At 36.2% G+C, this 22,711-nt stretch overlaps 1 protein-coding gene across 1 annotated transcript in view; it reads right to left on the reverse strand.

The window, feature by feature from the left end:
* Window positions 1-22,711, reverse strand: part of KPNA1 (karyopherin subunit alpha 1) — a 76,508-nt gene that overhangs the window by 30,409 nt on the left and 23,388 nt on the right. Inside the window, exons 2-4 of the mRNA XM_082394931.1 lie at window positions 21,003-21,136; window positions 3,639-3,746; window positions 550-649 (exon numbers count right to left, since the gene is read on the reverse strand). Coding sequence (XP_082251057.1) covers window positions 550-649; window positions 3,639-3,746; window positions 21,003-21,131 — 337 coding nt within the window. The 5' untranslated portion in view covers window positions 21,132-21,136. The remainder of the gene's footprint in view (window positions 1-549; window positions 650-3,638; window positions 3,747-21,002; window positions 21,137-22,711) is intronic.

Here is a 22,711-nt window from a genome sequence, read left to right on the forward strand (position 1 = left end):
GGGTGGTCAACTGTTTTAATGCTGATTTACTATCAACATTTTAATATGGCTCAGAGTTCCAGAGTTCTTACTTGCCCAGATAACAAGAAGTATCATATCCCATTCTACCCTAATTATACACACACACCAAAAAGGTAGTTATCCTGTCCACCAATAAATCCATACTTAAATTTCAGCGATAAACTGCTAACATTAGAATCAACAATCACTACTCTTTCAAGTGATATTTTAAGTTTTTCTTAAAAAAGAGTGGAGTTTCTCAATTTGAATTAACATGAAATATTGCTACCATTCTTATCACTTTAAGATCTTTTATAAGATACCTCAGAAATGAAAATAATGCTGCCTTCTGGTCCTGGTAAGATCACACAAATAAAAAAGGAAATTCAAAAATTAGCCATGACTCATAATATACATATGTCTGTATGTGTCCTTTTATTCTGTTGATAGATACTCCAAAGCAAGTTATCTGTAGTGTGAAAAATAGATTATGGGAAAGTAATACTTTGTAAATAAATGAAAAATATACTTAACATATTCAGAACTCACCTTTTGAAAGCAGTTTTCTGAATTTCTGCGTTGCTGAAAGCTGTTGCTCTGGGCTATTGGAAAATATCATTTCAATCATGTCAGAAGTAATAACACCACCCTGGAATCACAAACAAAAAACAAATATAATAAAATTTTAACTTAAATTCAAAGGAAAACAAAGATAGTACAAACTGTGGCCAAGTTACTGAGTTAACTATATTTATCTACAAGAGTTACACAACGGTAGGATAATCTTTGCATATATAAATGTATGAGATGATTAATAATGTGATGAAGCCAAAAATCTTTGTCTATCATTAAAAAGCTCACAACCGTGAGAAAGTAATGTTAGTAGTAAACACTAAGACAAGGCGTTTATTATTCTTCCTCTCCTGCTCATCACATGGCTGGCTGTTCCTTGTCATTCAGATTAAATGTTAGATTATAAAAGAAGGCTTTTCCTGACCTTCAAATCTAAAGCAGCTACTCTATCTCTGTGATCACATCACTCTATTTTAATCCTATGCCCAGCCCTTCTCAGTATCAGTTATTCTTCTTAGTTATCTGTTTATTGCTTAGGTTCCCCCAGTATACTGTAACCTCCATGAAAGCCAAACACCCTGTCTATCTTACCAATATATCCCTGATGGGTGGCATACTCTAGACGCTCAACAAATATTTACTGAATGAGTATAGAGTAGTCTTATATAAATCACAGATTCTAGCCACTGCCAAATTCAACAGCTGACTCTTAAATTTATTTAAAATTTCTATTTTCTTGCTTTATTAAAACTTTTTAGTTTCCCACTAGTTTCTTGCTTTACTAGCGCTTTCCCATTTCCCACTACAAGCCATCCTCAGCATTAGTAGTTAAACTTCCTTCTCAGGATCACTTGTCACAATGAAATAAAGTTCTTAACATTTCATGAAGCGTAACAGTCAACAAGATAAACTGTGAAGAAAGCTGCACTGAGTTGTACATGCAAGATGGTTGGTAAGCAATACCTAACACTTAAGAATAACCCATGGGGAGAAGGAAGCATTCTGCTCTTACAAGTCAGAAAAGTAACTACTTTGAAACTTATAAGTCTGATTCCTGAATAAACAAAAGTACCTGTATGATTTTGCTATGAATATGTTTCCACATATATCTTTGTTTTCTTCCCTCTCTTATCCCCTTATCATATAACATAAGATGTATTGACTTCACATTCATAGTATTTAAATATTGTTAACTTCACATCAGAGTATTTAAGTTACAGGATATCCAAGAGAGAAGTAAATATCACCCAAGGACTTTTCCCCTTCTGGGGAAAAGGTTAGTGCATTTTCAGCTGCATGCAGGATAGCTATATCATGTTACAAGGAGGTATGACCTTGTCATTGTCTTTATCTGAGACTCAGTATGGTTTAAGGAGTTGGGTATGGATGCCACAATGACAAGGAGTAGACTGGGACAGTTAATTTTATGTGTCAACTTGGTTAGATTATGGTGCCCAGTTGTTTGGACAAACACCAATCTAGATGTTACTGTGAAAGTACTTTTTAGGTGTGATTAACATTTAAATCAGTACACCTGAGTAAAGCACATTATCCTCCAAAATGTGGGTAGGCCTCAATCAATCAGTTGAAGAGCAAAGACTGAAGTTTCTTGAAGAAGGAAATCAGCCTCAAAACTACAATATCGGGACTTCCCTGGTGGTCGAATGGTTAAGAATCCGCCTTCCAATGCAGGGAACGCAGATTCAATCCCTGGTCGGGGAACTACGATCCCAAATGCTGCGGGACAACTAAGCCCGCATGCCACAACGAGAGAAGCCCGCACGCTACAGCGAAGAAGAACCTGCGTGCCACAACGAAGACCCAGCGTGGCAAAAAAAAACCCCAAAAACCTATAATATCAACTCTTACCTGAATTTCCAACCTCCTGGCTTACCCTACAGATTTCAGACTTAACAGCTCCAACAACTGCATGAGCCAATTCCTTAAAATCAAATAATCGGTGGATCAATCTATCTCTCTCTTCTTCTCCCCCCACCCGCAAATTGGTTCTGTTTCCTCTGTAGAACCCTGACTAATACAGTCCACAAAATACTCCATAATCATTTAACATCCACTTTAAAAAAAAAGAGAGAGAATTCTTCAACTTCCTGAAGAGCCTAGAAGAGTTCACCACAAAATAACAGTGTTGGCAATAACGTCTACATAGATTCCAAAGCAATTTAAACTGTTCTAATTCCAAAAGAAAGCTGGTCCATAAAAACTGGATATCTATGAAGTAAAAAAAAAAAGAGAAAAAAATCTATAAAATACTGTGAATAGTCTACTATTTGCCAAAAAAAGAGAGGGGTTTTTCTCAAAAGGAATAATAAGAATCTACTAACAGTGGTTGCCAGTGGGGAAAGAAATTGGGTGACTAAGGCAGAAGAAAAAGATTTTTCTTTTTTTGAAAACCATGTATATATATGATCTATTAAAACATATACAATTGATCAAAATAAACTGGAAATCTAGACAGGTGTGATCCATATAAATAAAGCATAATTTTTATCTGTTTATGCAACCTCAAGAAAGTTACAAAATGGGTTACAACAGAAAATTCCAATAGTTGTGATGTGGAATCAATTTTTAAAATCATATGAATATGTCCAATTTTGTACTTGGAATGAGTAACAAATTGGGATTTCCTTTAAAGTATCGCTTATTATCAACTTTTAAGGAATAATTTTATAATTATCCTTTTAAGTTTTAATAGCTGAATTGACCTCATAATTAGTTAATTCTGTTTAACTGCATGTTATTCAAAATATAATAAATATTTTATGAACCATGAGTTTACAGATATAGTTTCCTTTTAAAAATGAAATGCCAAGTACTTTTTGTAGCCATCTAACCTTTTTTTTTGTTGGCTGCACCACACGACTTGCAGGCTTTCAGTTCCCCAACCAGGGACTGAACATGGGCCACGGCAGTGAAAGCCCAGAATCCTCATCACTAGGCCACCAGGGAACTCCCCCAACCTTATTTTTTTAAACTCCAAAAAAGATCTAACCTCATATCTTCATCAGAAAAAGAGTAAAAAGAGGTTCTTTCATTATCCTACTTACTGGTGCCATCTCCATGTTATTAATCTGAGCCTCATGGAAGCCTCCATCTGACATAACTTCTTCTTCTGTTTCTTCTTCTGCTGTAGCAACATTTCTTCGCTTGAATAACTGAAAAATAAAAGTCTGTTACTAAAATAATTCTAACACAAGGTAGTTCAACATCCAAACACTAGGCACTCCACTTTTAAAAGGCAATAAGGATGGAGCTTTTTGAAAATCATTTTTTAAATTCTAACGTTTGTGCCACCTTCAACCTTTCCTGATCAGGAACTATTTCAGAATTCTCCACTCTTATCATCTAATGCTATTAAGTATCACATCATACTCTCACCAACCCTTGATGAAGTAAAACTTACTAAGAGAGGCCTGACACTACATGACATATTAAAAAAACACATAAGGTTGAAAAAGGAGCTGGGGCATGCTTGGTCATTTCCCTCTTCACTATTGAAGTAGGTGATAGGATAGTCTTACCAATACATCAGCGGAAATAGGATAAAAATGCTGTTAGAATGACTTAATACCTCCCTCATAACCCTAAAGGACAATGGATCAAGGCTTCCTGACCTTCCCAACCTGTCCAACAACCAATGATGACAAATGACCTCTGCTTGAACACTACTTTTAAAGCACCCATTAATTTGTGCAGGCAAAGGAGAATAGTTCTCACTAACGGCAACTCACTAAGATGCCTTCCGTTACATCCTAGGCAGTACACTTATTCATTAAGCCATGACAGAGTAATAATAACTTATCCTCTCACCCTATATGACTAAACAAAGCAGACGAAATCCCTAAAATAATAGGTTTCAGACATCGGACAACAGACAACAGAGGCAGTGATCCTTCAGAAGAAAAGAAACAAGGTCAGTCCTACAATTGCCTCAGATTGCCTGGATGGAGTTTCTAGCCTGCAGCACAGGTAGGGTGAACCTAAACAGGGTCTAGAGGCCCCCTCAACTGAGGAGACAGCATTCAGAACTGATGAGGCCAAGACACCTAGAATCTACAAGGCAGAGTACTGAAGACAAGCGACCAACACAGAACTCCAAAAATCTGTGGAAGGTTCCCCTTAAGTCTTTACTGGCTTAGTACTCACAAGCGCAGGTGTGTGATGAAAAGGTCCAAAGCTGGAAAAGAAACCGCCTTCAAGGAGCATGCAGAAAAATTTTGAAGGTCACACAGGTCAAGCAATCATTCATGTTTCACCTAGCTGTTAATAGAAATGACCTCCCAATATATGGGGCACTAAGGAGAATACTCAGAAGGGTATTGACTCAGTAGTGAGGTAAATTAGTCCCAGATTAAAGACTGTTCTGGTCCAGCCCAATGGAACATAAAAGCAAACTGGTTTCAAGTAACTTAACTACATCCAATGATACATTCAGAATTACACATATTAAAAGAATACAAAAAACTCCAACGACAAAGGAGGTAAAATTTACAATGCTCGGCATTCAATCAATAACTAATAAGCATGCAAAAGAAGTAAGAAAAGACCACCCACGAGGAAAAGAAAAAGCAATCATATCAATCAAAACCACCTATAAACGGAAAAGATGGAAGAACTGGACAAGGAATTAAAATAGTTGTTATAAATATATTCCATGTATTCAAAAGTAGAAGAAAGTATAACCATGAGAAGGAGAGATAGGAACACATGAAAAAAAAAAAGGCAAATCAAACACCTAGATATAAACAATACAATTTTTTAAATGAAAAGTATGCTGGAGGTGATTTAGGTCAGATTAGATATTGTAGAAGAAAAGATTAGTGAATTTAAGGCCATCACAAAATAAAAGGGATGGAAAAAAGGCTGAGAAAATATGTACAAAACATAAGTCAGCTGTGGGACATGAAGTAGCCTACTACACATGCATTGGAGCCCCAAGGATGGGGGTAGGGAAATATATTTGGAAAATTAATGGTCAAAACTTTTCCAAATCTGTGAAAAATACAAACCACAAATCCAAAATCTCAAAGAACTCCAGGAAGAAATATGAAGAAAACATGATAGGACATTATATCAATGTTTAAAATCAGGAATAAAAAGATAAAATAAAAGATAAAGCAGCCAAAGGAAAAAAGACATCTTACATGCATGCAGGGAAACAAAAGATAAGACTGACAGCAGACTTGCTGCTGGAAACAATGCAAACCGGAGAGTGTGGATCAAACACAGTTAAAGTATCTCAAGCGACCACTGGGATAGCCACTACAGAAGTTCCTCAAAAAACGAAAAAAGAATGAAATTCTGCCATTTGCAACAATGTGGATGGACCTAGAGAGTACTATGCTTAGTGAAATAAGTCAGACAGAAAAAGACAACAACAGATACTCTGTGTTATCGCTTACATGTGAAATCTAAAACATAAAACAAACAAATGTAGATAACAAAGGAGAAACAGACTCACAGATATAGAGAACAAACTAGTGTTTATCAATAGGCAGATGGAAGGGGAGAGGGATGAGATAGGGGTATGGGATTAAGAGACACAAACTAACAATAGTATGTATAAAATAAATAAGCAACAAGGATATATTGTACAGTACAGGGAAACATAGCCATTATTTTATAATAACTTTAAATGGAGTATAATCTATAAAAATATTGAATCACTATGTTGCACACCTGAAACTAATATAATATTGTAAATCAACCATAGTACAATTATAAAAAAAAAGAAATAAAAAAAAAAGGGGAGAGAAACTGTTAAAAATGGAGGTAAAATACTTTTTTCAGTAATGCAAAAGCTGAAAGAATTCATCACCAACAGACCAGCTCTGTGAGGAAATGTTAAAGGATGTTCTTCAGACATAAGGAAAATGATACCAGATGAAATAAAGATCTAAAAAAAGAATGACAAACACCCAGGAATTCCCTGGCAGTCCAGCGGTTGGGACTCTGTGCTTTCACTGCTGAGGGCATGGGTTCAATCCCTGGTCGGGGAACTAAGATCCTAAAAGCCACAAGGCACAGCCAAAAAATAAATAAAGTTTAAAAGAAATTAAAAAAAAAAAAAAGAATGACAAACACCAGAAATCGTTAAAAGGTAGTGAAACTGGACTTCCCTGGTGGCACAGTGGTTAAGAATCCACCCGTCAACGCAGGGGACACGGGTTCGAGCCCTGGTCCGGGAAGATCCCACATGCCGTGGAGCAACTAAGCCCATGCGCCACATGGCGCAGAGAGTCTGACAGAGATTGGTACATTGAGGTTTAAGATTCTAGGGGCAGGGGCTTCCCTGGTGGCGCAGTGGTTGAGAGTCTGCCTGCCAGTGCGGGGGACATGGGTTTGAGCCCTGGTCTGGGAGGATCCCACGTGCCGCGGAGCAACTAGGCCCGTGAGCCACAACTACTGAGCCTGCGCGTCTGGAGCCTGTGCCCCGCAACAAGAGAGGCCGCGATAGTGAGAGGCCCACGCACCGCGATGAAGAGTGGCCCCCACTTGCCGCAACTGGAGAAAGCCCTCACACAGAAACAAAGACCCAACACAGCCATAAATAAATTAAAAAATTAAAAATTAAAAAAAAAGATTCTAGGGTCAGAGGTGTTCTTGGTGATAAGGTTTAGGATTATGTCATGGGAAAGCGGCTGCTGAAATAGCCTGTGGATGAAGATCTTTGAAGTGGGAAAGATCAAAGAACTTTGAGGGCTTCCCTGGTGGCGCAGTGGTTGAGAATCTGCCTGCTAATGCAGGGGACACGGGTTCGAGCCCTGGTCTGGGAAGATCCCAAATGCCGCGGAGCAACTGGGCCCGTCAGCCACAACTACTGAGCCTGCGCGTCTGGAGCCTGTGCTCCACAACAAGAGAGGCCGCGATAGTGAGAGGCCCGCGCACCGCAATGAAGAGTGGCCCCCGCTTGCCACAACTAGAGAAAGCCCTCGCACAGAAACGAAGACCCAACACAGCCATAAATAAATAAATAAATAAATAAATAAATAAAAATTTAAAAAAAAAACTATTTGAAGGAATATTAGCTGAAATTTAAAAAAAAAAAAAGTGAAAACAACCCAAATGTCCATCAACTGAATGAATAAACAAAAAGTGGTATATCCACACAATGGAATATTACTTGGTAATAAAAGGGAATGAAGTACTGACACATGTTACAACATGAATGAACCTTGACAACACTATGCTATGTGAAAGAAGCCAATCACAAAAGACCATATATTGTATAATTCTATTTATATGAAATGTCCAGAACAGACAAATCTACTCAGACAGAAAGTAGACTGGGGGGAGGTAGGGAGAGATGGGGAATGGAGAGTGACTGGTAACAGGCAGGGATGAAAATGTTCACAAATTGATTGTGATAATGGTTGTACAACTCTGTGAATATACTAAAATCCATTGAATTGTAAAGCTTAAATGGGTGAATTACATGGTAGGTGAATTATATCACAATAAAGCTGTCTAAAAAAAATTGACAATTTAAAACAAAAGTAATAACAGACTAGTGGTTTGAGAACACACATGTATAAGTAAAAACCATGAAACATGACATGGTATAGTATAAGTTGAAGGCAGACTATAAGTTAAAGATATAAACCCTAAAGCAAGCACAACACACACACACACACACACACACACATATATATCATATCTAATAACTACATGCAGCCTACATGAAACAAAATACAAAGACACAATTATGTTAAAAGTAAAAAGGTAGAAAAAGACTGCTAATGCTAACCAACAATGCTAATTAACAATGTCAGTTAACAGGAAGTTGGAGTGGCTATATTAATATCAAGGTTTACTATCAGGAGTAAAGAAGATAATTTCATAATGATAAAGGGATCAAGAAGACATAAGAATTCTAAACAGTTATTTACCTTTTTAACCAGGAACAGAAGGGACCTCCTTGAACTCAAGGAAGGGAATATATCAAAAACCTAAAGCTAACATCACACTTCATGAAAGATTGATTATTTTTCACCTAAGATTAGGAATGAGACAGGTATGTACACTTTCATCATTTCTATTCAAGGTTTCAGGTGTCAGTAAGCTGTAAGGTGCTAGTCAGTGCAATCAGGCAGGTAAAGAAATAAAAGGCATCCAGATTGGAAAGGAAAAAGTAAAACTGTCTTTATCTATAGTCAACATGATTATCTATGTAGAAAACTCAACAGAATCTACAAAGAAGCTACTAGAAGTAATACATGAGTTTAGCAAGCTTTAGAACAAAAGTGATTATACAAAAATAAACTATTTCTAAACATTGACAATGAACAATTGAAAACTGAAATTAAGACACCATTTACAATAGCATCAAAAACTATGAAATAGGGAAAAATCTGACAAAAAAATGTGCACCTATACACCAAAAACTACAAATCACTGGCAAATTAAAGACCTAAACAAATGGAGAGATACACCATACTTATGAGTCGGAAGACTCATTTGTTATCAATTCTCTCCAACCTAATCTATAGATCTAACACAATCACAATCAAATTCCCAGTAGGCTTTCATGTACAAATTGGCAAGCTGACTCTTAAAGTTCATATAAAAATGCAAATGACCTAGAAGAGGGCTGACACTACCTGATTTTAAGACTCATAAAGCTATAGTAATCAAGACAATGTGATATATAAGAGATAAACAAAGAGACTAATGCAACAGAGTAGAAGTTCAGAAGCAGACCCACACAGATACAGTCAATTGAATGTATTGATAAAAGGTTCCAAGGCTGGGCTTCCCTGGTGGCACAGTGGTTGAGAATCTGCCTGCCAATGCAGGGGACACGGGTTCGACCCCTGGTCTGGGAAGATCCCACATGCCACAGAGCAACTGGGCCCGTGAGCCACAATTACTGAGCCTGCATGTCTGGAGCCTGTGCTCCGCAACAAGAGAGGCCCGCGCACCGCGATGAAGAGTGGCCCCCGCTTGCCACAACTAGAGAAAGCTCTCGCACAGAAACGAAGACCCAACACAGCCATAAATAAATAAATTTAAAAAAAAAAATGGTTCCAAGGCAATTCAATGGGGGAAAACAATCTTTTCAATAAATGGCACCTGAACTGGACAGCCATATGCAAAAAAAGGTCCATTTCGCCTAGCCTTACATTGTACACAAAAATCAAATGTAAATGATCACAGACTTAAATTTAAGCCAGAACAATAAAACTTCTTAAAGAAAACATGAGAAAATCTTAAGTGACCTTGGATTTGGCAAAGATTTGACATATAAAAGGACAATCTGTAAATGAAAAAAAAAAAACTGATAAATGGAACACCACAAAAACTTTTGCTCTTCAAAGATCACTGCTGAAAATGAAAAGGCAAGCCACTGACTGGGAGAAAATATTTGCAAAACATATATCCAACAAAGGACTTGTATCCAGAAGACAAACAACTCAATTAAAAAAACAAGGAAAATATTTAAACAGAATTCACTAAAGTAGATATACAAATGGCAAATAAGCACATGAAAAGATGCTCTCAACTATAGTCACTAAGAAAAAGTAAATTAAAACCATAATGGCATATACTACACACACCATGGGTAAAATGAAAAAGACTGATGATGCCAAATATTGACAAAGACATGGAGCAACAGAAACTCACACACTGCTGATGAGAAGGAAAAACAGTACAATCCATTTTAGCAAACAGCAGCTTTTTAAGTATACACCTACTTAGGTGTACCCAGTCATTCTGCTCCTAAATATCTATCCCAGAGAAAAGGAAATATAGGTCTATACAAAAAGCTGTCCATGAATGTTCACAACAGCTTTATTTGCAACCAGCAAAAACTGGAAACAATCCAAATTACCATCAACAGGTGAATGGATAAACCAATTGTGGTCTGTGCATATAATTGAATATTACTCAACAATAAAACAGAATGAGCTACTGACAAACAACATATGAATCTCAAAATGATTAAGCTGATTGAAAGAAGCCAGACAGGGCTTCCCTGGTAGCACAGTGGTTAAGAATCCGCCTGCCAATGAAGGGGACACGGGTTCGAGCCCTCGTCTGGGAAGATCCCACATGCCGCGGAGCAACTAAGCCCGTGAGCCACAACTACTGAGCCTGCGAGCCACAGCTACTGAAGCCCGCGCACCTAGAGCTGTGCTCCGCAATGAGAAGCCACTGCAATGAGAAGCCTGCGCACCGCAACGAAGAGCAGCCCCCGCTCGCCACAACTAGAGAAAGCCCACGTGCAGCAACAAAGACCCAACGCTGCCAAAAATAAATAAATAAATAAATTCTATAAAAAATTCAAAATAAAGATTTAAAAAGAAAAAAAAGAAGCCGGACAAACAAGATGCACATTGTATAATTTCATTTATGCAAACTAACGAGTGGTGACAGAAACAGATCAGAAGTGGCTTGGAGATAGCATGAGAGGGGTAGAGAAAAGGTACCATAAAGGTGTACCAGAAAAGTCTGGGGAGATAAACATATTCACTATCTTAATTATGGTGATGGTTTCACAGATATATACATATGTCCAAACTCATCAAATTGTGCAGTTTATTGAATGTCAACTACATTGACATATATCAATGCCATATTGACATTGTCAATAACATATGACATATTGTATACCACAAAGATTTTTTTTTTTAGTTAGAAAAGAGTAATAGCTGAAATAAATTTAAATACTTCTATTATGCTAAACACTATGCGTTCCTAATAATTTTTTAAATTATTTATTTATTTTTGGGTGCGCCAAGGGCACGTCATGCGGGATCTTAGTTCCCTGACCAGGGATTGAACCCATGCCTCCTACAGTGGAAGCGCGGCGTCTTAACCACTGGACCACCAGGGAAGTCCCCTGATAATGTCTTAATACACACTCACCCTTTACTGCTCCCCTTGGAGGATGCTAAGGAACCAACTCATTATTTTGAAAACAAAGGGAGAGAATCAAGTATTTCTCTTTCCTGTATGATTAGTAATTCAGGAAAACAAAAAAGTTGTTGAGGAAAAGCTGCTCTTTAGAGTGACCTGCTAGTTAATAAAAGCAGAAGGAATGATAAAATGATCACTGCAACTCCTGGTAAAGTAATGGATCTAGGCAATGACCATCAAAGGTTACTAAGCTTGAGGTGAAAAACTGATGGGTGTTGACTAGAGGCTTGATATTAAGGAACTGTTAACTTTTTAAGGTATGATAATACAGGCATGACTTGGAGATATCACAGGTTGAGTTCCAGACCACCACAATGAAGTGAGTCACACGAATTTTTTGGTTTCCCAGTGCATGTAAAAGTTATGTTTACACTATACTGCAGTATATTATAGGAAGTGCCCAAAAGCATTATGCCTAAAAAATACAATGTATATCTTAATTTAAAACTACTTTATTGCTGGGGCTTCCCTGGCGGTCCAGTGGTTAAGACTCTGCGCTTCCAACGCACAGGGCACGGGTTCAATCCCTGGTCAGGGGAACTAACATCTTGCATGCCACGCAGCGCGGCTGAAACAAAACAAAACAAAACTTTATTGCTAAAAAATGTTAACCATCACTTGAGCCTTCAGCGAGTCATAATCTTTTTCCAATATCAAAAAAAAGTAACATCACTGATTACAGATCACCATAACAAATACAATTATAATGAAAAAGTTTGAAACGTGAAAACTACCAAAATGTGACATAGAGATACGAACTGAGCAACTGCTATTAGAAAAATAATGCCAACACACTTGATGCAGGGCTGCCACAAACCTTCAATTTATTAAACACATACACACACACAATATCTGTGAAGCATGATAAAGCAAAAGTGCAATGAAACAAGGTATGCCTGTACTACTCTGGTAAGCCTTTATCTTTCAGAGATATATACTGAAGTATTTATAAATGAAATAATTTGATGCCTGGGATTTGTTTCAAAGTAATTCAGGGTATTATTTTACTTCTGTCTAAAGCAGCAGTCCCCAACCTTTTTGGCACCAGGGACCTAAGACAATTTTTCCATGGACTGGGGCGGGGGGACGATGGTTCAGGTGGTAATGCAAGCAACGGGGAGCGGTAGGGAATGGCAGATGAAGCTTCGCTCGCTTGCTCGCCCACCGCTCACCTCCTGCTGTGTGGCCTGGTTCCTAACAGGCCACTGACCGGTATCGGTCTGCAGCCCAGGGGTTGGGGACCCCTGGTCTAAAGGACACCCTCCAACATTGCTTGTAGTACAGATCTGGTGGTGATGAATTTTTTCAGTTTTTGTATGCCTAAACACAGCTTTGTTTCTCCATAGTTTTTGAAAAATATTTTTGCCAGCTACAGAATTTAAAGTTGACAGTTTCTTTCTTTGAGTAATTTAAAGATGTTTTTCCACTGTCTTCTGGCTTGTATTATACACTATTAATGAGAAATCTGATGTCAACTTTATTTTTGTTCTTCTTTATATAACACGATTGTTTTCTCTGGATGTTCTTAAGACTTTCTCTTTATGATTGGTTATAAGTAGTTTGGCTATATACCATGCCATAGTGTAGTTTTCTTCATGTCTTTCGTGGCTGGAATTCACTGAGTTTCTTGGATCAGTGGGTTTATAGTTTTCAATAATTATGAAAAGTTTTTAGCCATTATTTCTTCAAACATTTTTTTCTCTTCCACCCTCTCTCCTCTCCTTCGGGGATCCAAACCACGTACTAGGTTTTTTATAAGTTGTCACATCACTCACTGATGTCTGCTCTTCCGTGTGTGCGCGCGCGCGTGCACGCATGTATTCTTCTACCTCTCTTTTTCATTTTGGATAGTTTCTAGTCTTATCCCTTGAAGTTCATGAATCTTCTCTTCTGCAATTTCCAATTTACCATTGATCCTATCTGTGTATTTTTGTTCTGACATCGTAGTTTTTCTCTAGAAGTTCAATTTGAGTCATTTTTCTATCTTCTATGCCTCTACTTAATGTTTTGAACATAATAGTTATTTGATTGTTCTCCTGATTAATGATAATGTTCTCCTACTTCTTTGTACACCTGATAATCTTTGTTTGGATGCCAGATATTGTCATTTTGACTTAGTTGGGTACTGGATATTTTTGCATTCCTATAAATTTTCTTGGGCATTGTTCTGATATGTAGCTAAGTAATATGGAAACAGTTTGATCTTCTTGGATCTTGCTTTTATGATTTGCTAGGTAGGTCTGAAGCAGTACTAACTCTATGGCTAATTAATCTCCACTACTGAGGCAAGACTCTCTTGAATACCTAATGCCCCAAGAATTATTCCAGTCTGGCTAGGGGAACAGGCACTATTCTTAGCCCTATATAAGTGACAGGCACTGTTCCCTCTAATCCATTTGGGTATTTCTCCAGCCTTGGGTAGTTTCCTCAAACATATGTGATCAGTACATGCTTAATATTCAAGGAAATCCTTTGAAGATCTCCAGTTCTCTATGAATACAGGTCTCTCCTTTCTGGTATTCCATCCTATGAACTCCATTTGTTTTGGTGTCCCGGGACTCAGCTCTGTCTCAACTCAGGCAATCTATGGGCTCTGCCTTAGTTCCCCTTCCCTATGTTGAAACTTGGAAACTCTCAGGCAGCAAGCTGAGGCAAGTTGTAGAGCTCACCTCATTTGTTTCCCATCTCTAGAGATTACTGTCATTGAATGCTTGATGTCTGTTTTTTTTTTTTAATTGAGGTATAGTTGATTCACAATACTGTATTATTTTCAGGTGTATAGCAAAGTGATTTAAAGAGAGATCATTTTCCATTATAGGTTATTACAAGATACTGAATGTTGTTCCTTGTGTTATACAGTAAATTCGTGTTGCTTGTCTATTTTATGTATAGTAGTTTGTAAACCCGATACTTCTAATTTACCCCTCCCCTACCTCCCTTTCCCCTTTGGTGACCGTAAGTTTGTTTCCTATGTCTCAGTCTATTTCTGTTTTGTATATAGATTCATTTGGATTATATTTTAGATTTCACATATAAGTGATATCATATATTTGTCTTTTTTTCTGATTCACTCCACTTACTATGATTTTCTACAGGTCCATCCATGTTCCCGCAAATGGCAATATTTCATTCTTTTTATGGCTAATATTCCATTGCGTGTGTGCGCGTGTGTGCATGTGCATGTGTGTGCATGCACGTGTGTGTGCATGCATGTGTGACCATCTGTATGTTTTCTTCAGAGAAATGTTTATTTAAGTCTTCTGCCCATTTTTTGATTGGGTTTTCTTTATTTGATGTTGAGCTGTATGAGCTGTTTATATATTTTGGAAATTAAGTCCTTGTTGGTCACATCGTTTGCAAATATTTTCTCCCATTATGTAGGCTGTCTTTTTTTTTGTTTATGGTTTCCTTTGCCATGCAAAAGCTTGTAAGTTTGATTAGGTCCCATTTATTTCTGCTTTTCTTTTTTTCCTTTGGGAGACTGACCTAAGAAAACACTGGTATGATTTATATCAGAGAATGTTTTGTCTATGTTCTCTTCTAGGAGTTTTATGGTATCATGTCTTATATGTAAGTCTTTAAGCCATTGTGAGTTTACTTTTGTATATGGTGTGAGGGACTGTTCTAACTTCACTGATTTATCAATACATGAGGCTGTCCAGCTTTCCCAACACCACTTGTTGAACAGAATTTCTTTTCTCCATTGTATATTCTTGCCTCCTTTGTCAAAGATTAATTGACCGTAGGTGTGTTGGTTTACTTCTGGGCTCTCTATTCTCTATTTATCCATGCCCGTTTTTGTGCCAATACCACGCTGTTTTGATTAGCTTTGTAGTACTGTCTAAAGTCTGGGAGGGTTATGCCTCCAGCTTTGTTCTTTTTCCTCAGGATTGCTTTGGCAATTCTGGGTCTTTTATGGTTCCATATAAATTTTAGAATTATTTGTTCTAGTTCTGTGAAAAATGTCATGGGTAATTTGATACAGATCTCATTAAATCTGTAGATTGCTTTGGGTAGTATGGCCATTTTAACTATACTAATTCTTCCAATCCAAGAGCATGGGATATCTTTCCATTTCATTGAATCGTCTTCAATTTCCTTCGTCAATGTTTTATAGTTCTCAAGGTATACGTCTTTTACCTCCTTCGTCAGGTTTATTCTTAGGTTTTTTTTTTTTTGGACACTATTTTAAAAGAGATTTTTTTTTACTCTCTCTTTCTGATATTGCATTGTTAGTGCAATGAAATGCCAACGGATTTCTGTATGTTAATCCTGTATCCTGCTACTTTGCTAAATTCATTTATTAGTCCTAAAAGTTTTTGTGTGGAGTTTTTAGGGTTTTCTATATAGAGTATATCATATATCATCTGCATATAATGACAGTTTTACCTCTTCCCGTCCAATCTGGGTACCTTTCATTTCTTTTTCTTGTCTGACTGATGTGGCTAGGACTTCCAATACTATGTTGAGTAGAAGTGGTTAGAGTGGCCATCCTTGTCTTGTTCCAGAATTTAGCAGGAAGGCTTTCAGCTTTTCACCGTTGAGTATTATGTTGGCTGTGGGTTTGTCATAAAAGCTTTTATTATGTTAAGTTCCCTCTATACCTACTTTGGTGACTGTTCTTATCATGAATGGATGTTGAACTTTATCAAATGCTTTTTCTGCATCTACTGAAGTGATCACATGGTTTCTGTCTTTTCTTTTGTTAATGTGATGTATCACATTGATTCATTTGCATACGCTGAACCATCCTTGTGACCCTGGAATGAATCCAACTTGTTCGTGGTGTATGATCCTTTTATGTTGTTGGATTCAGTTTGCTAATATTTTGTTGAGTATTTTTGCACCTATATTTATCAAAGATATTGGCCTGTAATTTTCTTTTTGTAGTGTCTTTGTCTGATTTGGGTATGAGGGTGATGGCGGCTTTTCATATAATGACTTCGGGAGTGTTCCCTCCTCTTCAATCTTTTGGAATAGTTTGAGAAGAATAGCTATAAGTTCTTTAATGTCTGGTGTCTTAAAACTGTTGTTTCATGTATTTTGTCTGTTTACTGTTGGTTGCTTTGAGTAATAGGGTAAATCTGGGCCCTGCTACTCCACTTTGGCTGGAAGCAAAGTCCTCATAGTACCCTTTCTGAAATTCAAAATATCCTACTTTTGGCTAATGAGAGCCTGTTTAAGCTATCTCCTGACTCTTTTCACCACAATTTCACATCTTAACTTCCTTGCTTTATGTTATGAAAAAACATTATAGGTTCACCTTGAATATTCCCTATCTTTAATGAAGAATCAGCTATTTTTCAAGGAGCCTTGTTCCTTTGAGAGAAAAATTCTAATGACCACCATCTCAGGGTACTAGGGGTGCTCACTGCTACAAGGTATATCACTATTTCTAGGTGTTTTCAGGACAAAGCTGGGTGTGTGTGTGTGTTTAAAGAAAATATATAATGAATCCCTAGTGATATTACCAATTCAAATTTATATAACTTCTGATTTTACATTTCCATATTTTAAGCTACAAAAATCCAGGTTCCTAGTATTGAATACATAAATACTTATTTGCTGTATTCATATATAAGAATACATAGTTTCAGAATAAATATCAATCCTATATGATTACAAAAAGCAGTTAAAGATTTGTTTATACTTTTTTTGTCCTTATGGTATATCCCAATATAGATAATTAATCATATTGTCATATTTTAAAGTTTATTAAATAATTCCTTTCTATGTAGTTTAACCACAACAAGCATGATACACAGTAAGCATCCTTTAATTACTTTTATTTATTTTTAAGGATAGCCTCCCTCATGTTGATTTAGTTTTGTTTTACAATTACTTAAAACATTTACATGACTCAAAAATCAAACCTAATCACTAAAATTACATCTACTGGTAAAGCAAAATTTATATTCACAGGCAGGGTCCTTAATATGGTATGATGGAATTTAAAATCAAAAACACAATACTATTTAAGTCACAAGGATGACAAGAAAAGAAGTTAAGAAATTACCTAAGACTACAGCTATGCAACAAGCCCACAGGATAAACAATACTGACTGGAGCAAGAGGACAACAAATATAAGATGAAGGTCTCTAGAGTAAAGAAATAGAACTGAAATTATCTGAGAAGTTTAACCAAGTAGAAAATCAGACAAAAATAATTTAAAAGAACTGTAGGAAAGAGAAGACAGCCAGGAATTCGAAGAAAGCCAAGCAGGTAAAAAATGAGACAATTAACCCCAGGAAAAAACAAAGTATTAAGAAAGGAAATGTAACCACAGTATACTATTCAGCTCAGCAATGAATTCTTACATATTGTAATATAACTCTACACTAGGAAGATGCACAGGTAAGGGAAAGAGTGGTTTAAGAGCTTAAATCCTCACCTACTGTAACAGAACATCAATAGATAATATTTTAAATTGATAAAGACATATAGTAACATACACGTATTACTCAGAAACGCAGCAGTATAAACCACGTTGAACAGCTGAGAGGTTGAAAGTGGTTTACTTGGGAATGAGACCAAGAACACTGCTGGTTTGGTTTCAAGTATTTTAGGACTATTTAACTTTTTCAACTATGTACATGTATTATTCAGAGAAAAATAGGTTGGTTTGTTTTTATCTGCTTCTTTGACCAGTTTTATTAAGAAATAATTGACATACATCACTATATAATTTTAAGGTATACAGCATGATGGTGTGATTTACGTATATTGTGAAGTGACTACCACAACAGGTTCAGCTAACATCCATCTTCTCATATAGATACAACAGAAAGAAAAAAACTTATCCATCTTTCCTATATATCATACACCAGTGTTAGCTACAGTCATGTTGTACATTACCTCCCTCATACTTATTTATCTTATAACTGGAAGTTTGTACATTTGGACCACCTTCCTCCAATTCTTCCTCCCCCAATCATCCACCTCTGGTAACAAGTCTGATCTCTTTTTCTATGAGCTTGGGTATTTTTGTTTTTTGTTTTTAGATTCCACATATAAGCATGTGTCTTTCTCTGTCTGGCTTATCTCACTCCACATAATGCCTTCAAAGTCCATCCTTGTTGTCTCAAAAAAATAGGTTTTAAAAAAGACAAAAATGGCCAAAATAATCATGATTTGTATACCATGTACAGACTACATGTTGACTGAAATTGTAAACAAGTTATTCAGTGGGAAAAGTTGGCTGTCCACAAGTTTTATCAACTTGCTTACTTCACAAAATATTTCTTGTAACTAAAAACATCAATCAAGCCTCCATTCTTTATCACTATGGTTTTTACAGACTTTTTAGCATCATTATGTTACCTACATACATTGAGTTAGCAAGAGTCTGCTTAATTCAAAATATTTTAATAATAAATGCAAATTTCATCTTTTTATACATAAAAAATTATAAAACTGGCTCAATCAGAATGGCATCAACGAGTAAAATTTTTGCCAAAAAATAAATTTTAGTTTGGTCTGCTGGTGTCAAATAAATAAAGGTCATTTATACAGTGCTGCCTAAATAACAAATATTAAGTGCTAGTCTGCTGAAAGGAAAGCTCTAAAAGATGCAGTTATCTTTTGTGTACTTGGCAGCATCAATTCCTGAACTACCCTCGAAACTAGCTGCACAGCTGGCCTAAGCCTGTGGCTTTTCCAGATAGATGACTAAGCAACTGTGGAAAGATAAACAGTACCTAAATGAATCTGTATATTACTGATGTTTACTATTTTACAAATTAGGTGTGAAACAAGTACTGCTGTGATATTAAGAAGCCTGATTTGCTTTACCAGTTCTCCTTACATAAGATGGCACATATGAAACAACAAAATTAAGATTTTAAGTAGAGCAATATTCCAGAAACTTATCACAGAAACCTATTAAAGCCCTAGCACAGTTTCAGACTCATACAATGAAGATGACAGAACTTCAACTACAAATGTTTTTAGTCAGATAAGTGGGGCCATACTTGCGACCTGACAGAGCATCTGCCTTCACGCAACTGAATACGAAAAACTTATTTTTTGTTTATATAGATTTTACAATGAAGTCTAATAACATGAATTCCCTGTCACCAAGAAGAAACAGTATAAAATAAACACTGTTAATGGCAGACTGTCACTACTACATCTTCAAATGGCTTTATGCCAAATATAATGTATAGGCTAGTCGTTATATTCAGACCTATACTTGTGCTTGTGTGCGTACATACATGTATTCACATTTACATGTAAATATAAATATATAATAATGCTGTTGTAATACCTGAATTTTACCCCCAAAATAGAAGCTAAATAAAAGCTCATGCAAAGAAAAGGTTCCACTTCGAATAAGACACAGATGAATAAAGATGCAACAAGAAACCAAGAGAAACTCATCCTTTTATGAATAAGTGATTGCTTTCAAAGACAGTAAAGCACAATGTTAAGAATTCATAACTTAATTTGCTGCACTTAATATAAACTCTATTACAATATTACAAACTCATTGCCCTCCCACCAATAGTAATAATGATAAAGTGATTCAAACATCTACAGCCCAAACAAATAAAACACTGAGGTTGTAATGCACTCTTGGACTTCAAATAATTGGATTATCTAGTGCAGTGTTACTCAAAAGTACAGTGTTTGTTGAATAACTCACTATAACTGTAAACTATTTATAACAAATTGCCTTATTTCTCAGGTATGAAGGGTTCTGACTCATTCACTTGCCTTTTATGGAGCTTTCATAGTGTGGGGGTCAAATGGTCCTTCCAAGCCTCAAGCCTTAGCAAAAAAAGTCACCTAAGTGTTCTACCTTTAAATTTCCTTGCCAAAAGGGATGGACCATTTGTCCTAAGCGTTTTTAGAGAAAGGTAAAGTGAAGGTGAGTCTCAGATTCCCCTGTAGACATTCTCAGGTTAAAAATGATCAAAAATTCCTGTCCTAAATGTCCTTATGAATAATACAGAATTCAGGGGTGAAAAGACTTATTCCTTGAAATTTTGTTTAAAATACTACCTAATAAAGAAACATAAAGATAGAAAGACACAAAGCAAGTACAGCAAACTGTTGATAATTACTGAACCCAAAGGATGGGTTTATGAGGTTCATTATCTATTCTTTATTTTTGTACATGTTTATAAACTTTCAAATTAAAATTTAGAATGAAAAGCAATGTTCTGTTGGTCACTTGAAAATTCATTAATAAACACATAAAATCTTAAAGAAGTTGTAGCTCTAGAAAAATAAAACAAATAGGCCAAAATATTAAATAGTAGTTGGGAACATGAGAACCTGAGAGATTTCTTCATTCTTCTATTCTGCTTTTCATTACCTCCACTCCCCTACCCCTAAAACATGTTGATTTTATAGTTGGGAGGGGGATATACACCACACAAACATATATATTAAACATTGTTAAAATTAAAATACAGGACGGTGCTGTCAGGATTAAAAAGAAACATTAAGTTCTTTAAGAGAAATTAATTAAGGGTAAAGGACTTACCTGCTCTTCTCTTTTCTGCTTACGTAACTGCAGTCCTTCTTCCTCCCTCCTTCTGCGCATCTCATCAGGATTCAGGGACTTATTTTTGTAACTTTTCAGGCGAAAGTTCTCTTTCCCTGGGGTAGTCATGACTTCTACAAAAATAAGAGGGAGGGAGGGAACAGATGAGCTCAGCTGACTATAAAGAGCTCTGTTACTTTAATAGCTCAATCTTTTAAACATATACATGCTCAGACCCACCCCACAGGAATGTCAAATGGTTACTTTAACAGCTTTATTAAAGTGTACAATTCAGTGTCTTTTAGTATATTCACAATTATGTGCAAATCAACACCACAGTAAATTTTTAAACATTTTCACCACCTCAAAAAGCTATTGCTCCTGTTCAGGATATTTCATGTGAATAGACCATGTGTGATCTTCTGTGCCTGGCTTCTTCAACTTAGCACAGTATTTTCAAAGTTCATCCGTGTTGCAGCATATATTAGTACTTTATTCCTTTTTTTGGCTGAATAATATCCCATTGTATGGAGATACTCCATTATATTTATCCACTCATCAAATGATGGACATTTGGGTTCTTTCCACTTTTGGGCTATTATGACTAGTGCTTCCATAAACATTTGTCGACAAGTTTTTATGCAGGCTTATGTTTTCATTTCTCTTGGGTATATACCTATACACTCTGTTTAATCATTTCAGGAGCTTCCAGACTATTTTTCCAAAGTGGCTGCACCATTTTACATTCCTATCAGCAGTATACAAGTGTTGCCAATTTTTCCATATCCTCACCAACACCTGCTATCACAACTTTTTTTTAAACTGAAATACAGCTGATTTACAATACTGTATTAGTTTCAGGTGTAGAGCAAAGTATCACAACCTTTTGATTCTAGCCATTCTAGTGGGATAGATGTCTTTTAACATATTTATTTGCCAACTACATATCCTCCATAAAAAATGTCTATTCAGATTCTTTGCCCATTTTAAAATTGTGTTGTCTTTTTACCACTGAGCTGTAAGAGTTCTTTAGATAGAAGTCCCTGTCAGATACATGACTTGTTAATATTTTCTTCCATTTTATAGGTTGTCTTTTCACTTTCTTGATGGTCAAATCTACTGTTAAAACCCTCTCATGAATTTTGAAGCACCAAAAGTTTTTAATTTTGATGGAATCCAAATTAATCAATTTCTTTTTCTGTTGCTCAATGCTTTTAGTGCCATACTTAGGGATTCTTAACCCTGTTTCCTTCTAAGAGTTTGAGAGTTTTACCTCTTACATCTAGGTTTGTCATCCATTTTGGGTTAATTTTTCTATGTGGTTTGAGGTAAAGGTCCAACTTCATTATTTTGCATGTGGCTACCAGTTGTTCCAGCACTACTGAAAAAACTATTCTTTCTCTATTGTACAGTCTTGACACTCTTGTTGCAAATCAGTCAATCACATATTTATAGTTTTATTTCTCAACTTTCGATTCTATTCCCTTGATCTGTATGTGTATCCTTGTGCCAATTCCACACAATCTTTGTCTTTTTTGTAATAAGTTTTAAAATCAGGAAGTATGAGTCCTATTTTATTCTTTTTCAAGATTGTTTTGACTCACCTGGATACACTGCTATTCCATGTGAATTTTAGAATCAGTTTGTCAATTCCTACAGAGAAGTCAGCTGGGATTCCAATATGAACTGCACTGAATCTGTAGATCAAT

The sequence above is a fragment of the Balaenoptera borealis genome, assembly GCF_965194805.1.
Source record: "Balaenoptera borealis genome assembly, chromosome: 5".
Taxonomy (NCBI): Eukaryota; Metazoa; Chordata; class Mammalia; order Artiodactyla; family Balaenopteridae; genus Balaenoptera; species Balaenoptera borealis.